This window comes from Capsicum annuum, unplaced genomic scaffold (genome assembly GCF_002878395.1).
Source record: "Capsicum annuum cultivar UCD-10X-F1 unplaced genomic scaffold, UCD10Xv1.1 ctg80320, whole genome shotgun sequence".
NCBI lineage: Eukaryota > Viridiplantae > Streptophyta > Magnoliopsida > Solanales > Solanaceae > Capsicum > Capsicum annuum.
Genome location: NW_025890965.1, coordinates 1 through 5331, shown reverse-complemented (window position 1 = coordinate 5331; position 5331 = coordinate 1). Strand labels below are relative to the sequence as shown.

At 38.3% G+C, this 5331-nt stretch overlaps 1 protein-coding gene across 3 annotated transcripts; it reads left to right on the top strand.

Annotated features, from left to right (window-relative positions):
- LOC107877614 (probable plastid-lipid-associated protein 11, chloroplastic) lies at window positions 1-3761 on the top strand. 3 transcript variants are annotated; one of them, XM_047405610.1, is made up of 2 exons: window positions 1-1121; window positions 3393-3761. In XM_047405610.1, exon 1 carries the CDS (start codon window positions 445-447, stop codon window positions 1093-1095), a length of 651 nt encoding a protein of 216 aa, XP_047261566.1. In that variant the 5' UTR covers window positions 1-444; the 3' UTR covers window positions 1096-1121; window positions 3393-3761. The 3 variants fall into 3 exon arrangements, with proteins under 3 accessions (XP_047261566.1, XP_047261565.1, XP_047261563.1); XM_047405609.1 differs by lacking the exon at window positions 3393-3761 and adding an exon at window positions 1398-1710 and having other exon boundaries at window positions 292-1121; XM_047405607.1 differs by having other exon boundaries at window positions 296-1121; window positions 3396-3761.
- The last annotated feature ends 1570 nt before the right edge of the window (window positions 3762-5331 follow it).

Sequence of the window (5331 nt, the reverse complement as noted above, 5' to 3'; positions counted from 1 at the left end):
GCATTACGTTGGAATGAAATGGAGGCTTAACTATGGGATATTGTGTTATAAAAATGTGTCATCGATGCTTAAAGATAAGTTCTATAAAGTGGTTGTTAAACCTTTTTTTTTTAAAAAAAAAATATGGGTCAAAGTGTTGAACAATCAAGAACACACATATTTAGAAGGTGTGTGTTATATATGTCATTTTAAATATCATAAAATTTTAGGTATATTCACAAGAACAATACTAATTTTTATCCTTCTTTAATTTAAATCCACATATACGCTTAACCCGCACTATTTTAAACAAGCTTACTTTAACCCACCGCCGCACTGCATAACTTAAAATCTTCATCGCCCCGCCCCGCCCCGCCCGCCCCATTGCCACTCCGCATATTTTAAGAAAGAAGAGGCGAGGCGTCTTGTTTCTTCCACGTATAGTGTCCTCACCCAATAGCAGCAATGGCATCCTGGTTCTCTGTTGCCGCCACTCCAAATTCCTTGATGAACTTCCCGTCTTCTAATCACAAAAAATCCCACAAAAGCCCCATCCAATTTTCCTCCCTCAAATCTCAATCCCAATCCCAAAAGAACCATCTTCTCAGCCTGATTTCTGATCAAGAACGTGGCCTCAAGACTCAGGCAGACCCTCAAAAGCTCTCTGAGATAGTCCAGGCTATTGAAGATTTGGCTGCTTTCACTGGAAGTGAAACAGTCACAACTGGAAGTTCCCTTTCAGGGACTTGGCGTTTGCTTTGGACTACAGAGAAAGAACAGCTTTATCTTATCAAGAATGCTCCCTTTTTGGGTACTAAAGCTGGTGACGTTCTCCAGGTTATTGATGTTGAGAAAAAAAGTCTTAATAATGTCATCACTTTCCCACCTGATGGGATCTTCTTTGTTCGGTCCATTATTGAGGTTGCTTCTTCTCAACGTGTGAATTTCAGATTCACAAGTGCAGTTTTGCGTGGCAAAAAATGGGAATTTCCTCTACCACCATTTGGACAAGGGTGGTTTGACACTGTGTACCTTGATGATGAGATTCGAGTAGTCAAAGATATCAGGCAAGACTACCTCATTGTTGAACGTGCTCCTTATACCTGGAAAGAATAATGATCGTCATATTTTTCAATTTTACTGTAAGTTCCGTTCTTTTCTTGTTCCATGCTTTACTATGTATTTGTGTAGTATTCCGTGTCTCGAGCCGAGGTCTATCGGAAACAGCCTTTCTACTCCTTTAGAGGTAGAGGTATGGACTGCATACGTCTTACCCTCCCCACACCTCACTATGTGGGAATACACTGGGTTTGCTCTTGTTGTTGTACTGTAAGTTCCCTTCTTTGAACTCTCATCTTCATGCTGATGTAACAGTTGGAGTGATTATGTTTCCTATTATTATTTTTCTCCTTGTATAGGTGTTGCCGGTGGTCTATCGGAAACAGTCTCTCTACTCCTTCGAGGGTAGTGGTATGGACTGCGTACATCTTACACTGGGTTTGTTATTGTTGTTGGGAATGTATAGGTGCTGCACCATCCTCTTTGTAACCAAGATTTTTGTAATGTTAAGAAGAGAGATTCCATTTATTGTCATAAGACTGACTCATTAATGAGGCAAAATGTGTACATCTATGTGAAATATGCAAATAATCATGGGAGAACTGAAACATAGCGTTGCTCTTAGTACTCCATTGACTTTCCAGTTTGATACTAGTAATATTTGTTTCCTAACTGCCATCTAAACTACCCCTTGGTTTTTTTGGTTGTGGTCATGTGGTTATTTTTCCATTTACTTATTCTCTACATGTTGACAAAATTATTCTATGTTATGTTTATTCAGTTGAACATGAAAAAACCTTTACATACATCAAGAGTTTCATTCTACGTTCCTTTTTAGGCATAGGAGTAAAAGGAATTCCCAGGGAGATTCTTTGGAAGTGTTTGGAGGTTATAGATGTGTACCTATAGTGTATGTTAGGGTGATCAAAGATATGTACGACGGAGCCAAGACTTGGGTTAAGACTGGGGGAGGGGACTCAGAGCACTTTCCTGTCTTGATAGGGATACATCAAGGTTCGATGTTTAGTCCGTTTCTTTTTGTCTTGGTGATGGATGTTTTGACGTGGCACATTCAGGATGAGGTGCCTTATTGTTTGCTTTTTGCGGATGATGTGGTCTTAATTGATGAGATGCGTGGTAGAGTTAATGCTAAATTGGAGGTTTGGAGGCAAACTCTTGAGTCTAAAGGGTTTAGGTTGATTAGGTCCAAGACGAAATATGTGGAGTGTAAGTTCAGCGAGGTGTCTCATGAGTCTGATGTGGTTGTTAAGCTTGACACTCATTCTATCAATAAGAGAGATAGTTTCAAGTATCTAGGGTCGATGATTCAGGAGAATGGAGAGATTGACGAGGATGTCACTGATCAGATCGGGGTAGGGTGGATGAAATAGAGGCTCGCCTCCAGTATCTTGTATGACAAAAAGGTACCTTCCAAACTTAAAGGCAAGTTCTACATAGTGGTGGTTAGACCGACTTTGCTGTATGGGGTGGAGTGTTGGCTTGTAAAGAAGACCCACATCCAGAAGATGAAGGTGGCGGAGATGAGAATGTTTCGATGGGTGTGTGGATGTACTAGGAAAGATAGGATTATGAATGAGGTTATTCGTGATAGGAAGCGAGGTTGAGATGGTTTGGTCATGTGATGATGAGGAGCACGGATGCCGCAGTGTGAGACATTTTCTAGGGATAGTTTCAAGCGAGGTAGAGGTAGACCGAAGAAATATTGAAGGGAGGTGATTAGATATGACATGGAGTAGTTTCAGCTTACCGAAGACATGACCCTGGATAGGAAGTAGAAGGTTAGTTTGAGTTTAGGATATTGTATGTTGTGGTGTGGTATTTGAATATGTTAATTTCTATTGTATCTTATTTTATTACTATTCATTATTATTATTATGCCTTATCTTAGATTGCTTTATTTTGAGCCGGGGGTCTATCGGAAACAACCTTTCTATCTCACTTTTGAGGTAGTAGTATGGACTGTGTACACTTACCCTCCCCGGACCCCACTTGATGGGAATATATTGGGTATGTTGTTGTTGTAAGATTAAAAACAAGGTAATATGAGGTATCATTTGTCATTTCTCTATTGTATTTCATAATTTTAGTGATTATAATCCATATTATCCTTATATTGATAACTTGAGTTGTAACTATTGATTTCATCACTTCATTTGTGTATTGTCACCACTACGAACATCCCACAACATAATGTAACTATTGATTTCATCACTCAAATCATATTATATAGGAAAAAGTCATTGTTTTCACCTTAAACTATACTCGAAAAGTTTAAGACACACTAAACTATTGGTGGAGTCATCATTTTCTAACTTGATGTTTTCCTTGTTTAGCAGACAAGGTGCGGCACATGCTTACAGACTGTGAAGATTGGGCAAGGCACTGAAATTGCGCCAATTTCATCACCGGCGATGTAGCTCCGGCTGCTGCTGCTTGATTTGCAGCTCCGACGGGGTCGATAATTAGGTTCGATGGTTGAATTGAATTGAGGGAAGAAGAAGGAGGTATTTCAGCCATTGTTAATCGTTCGAAACTCATTAGCAACTTAGAATTGGAATTTTCAGTTTGGGGATTTTTCAAATTGGAGAAGAAGAAGAAGAAGATGGATGCTGGGGCTGGGGTGGGGGAATATTTTAACCTTTTTTTGTGTTATTTTTTATTTAGACGCGCCTTTTTTTAATTAAATAATTGTGTTTTTTCCACGTCAGATTTAGGGGATAAAAAATTCACTTTTAAGTAGTTTAAATGTGTATTAGGTCACTCCAATAGTTTAGATGTGTTAAAGACTTTTAGAATATAGTTTAGGGTGGAAACGATATTTTTATTAGAGATGTAAAATGGACGAGTTGGATAGAATTTAGATAAATTAAAATGAGTTAGTTAATGAATAAATGTGTTAATTGAAAAAAAATTTCATTCTATATTAGGAGTATCAAATAAACGAATTGAATGTCACGACCCAAACTGAGGCCCTGACCGTGACGAGCATTTCGAACCATGAAGGCCCGGGCATCCTTCTATACTTGATCATCATGCACAATATTCATAGACAAATAAGGAAATGCGGAAAATATAGTGAAACGGACTCATGGTCATAAATCTACTACATGATTACTAACACAATCTGAAAACTGAGACAAGGCCCGCAGTAGACCAAAATATTACTAATAACAATTGTCTGGATGTAAATAGGCTTCTGAAATATAGAAGGCTCACCAACTGGATACAACAACTCTGTTCGATAAAATCTACTGCTTTTCTGAACCCCTAGATTGAGCCTTAGAACCTGGAGGAAGGAGGGGGTCAATACAGATGTACTGGTACGTAGAGTAATCCAAAAATGAAATAGAGGTTTTTATACAAGATAAATGAGAGATGCTAGAAAACATGTTATCGTAAAATAGTTCGAAAACACATGGGCATAGTATAATGATTTTTCAACAAAAAGGTAACACAATTGAGCTAGGTGGTACACCCTTCAACTGTCAAATCCCGATTGCCGTCAAGACCTGAGTATTAGTGGGGAGAGAAAGACACACGAGATCGCACAGCAGGGTGTCTCCATCCAAATCAAGTCCATGTGTCAGGGTCGGGCTCAAGATCACAAAGCAGGGCTCCTAACCATTTGTCCCAAATAGAGAGAACACATTATTAGGTACACAAGATCACACAGCATGGTACCAAGTTTTCCGTGTCGGCAATTCACGATTTCCAGCATAGAGTCATTCGACCCGAGCTTTCTTCGAGTAACCACCTAACTCACATAAAATCAAGCATTAAGCTCAATTCAATCAATCACATATCATACTCTGTAGGGTATCGTCATACCCGACTTTCAAGTCATCAGTATCACATCAATTCTCCAATTTCTCATGCCATTTACACCACACACATATATAAGACTTTAACACACATCAAACACATACACCATAGTTCTCAACATGTAATAGTTCAAGAAGCTTCATCATTTATGAGTACTATCATATCAATTACAAAACTCATGCTCTCAATAGTTTAACACAAGTGTAATATGGGGTATAAGACATTATCATGGGGGATTTAAAGAATTCACAATCTATACACATTACATCCTTTCGAAATTCAGATCACATGTTCACAATTCAACCATGGACATATATTCAAACAGACAACCCCATGATATTTCAATATTTCTTTCAAAAATCATATCACAAAACAAGTTATTGATATTAAAACAAAACCCCACTTGTAAAAGCATATGTAAATGTATAGATAGTAAAGTCTTGTGTAAAT

Bases quoted from the DNA above. Each gene is read 5' to 3' on its own strand.
- LOC107877614 (XM_047405610.1), top strand. From the start codon at position 445: ATGGCATCCTGGTTCTCTGTTGCCGCCACTCCAAATTCCTTGATGAAC.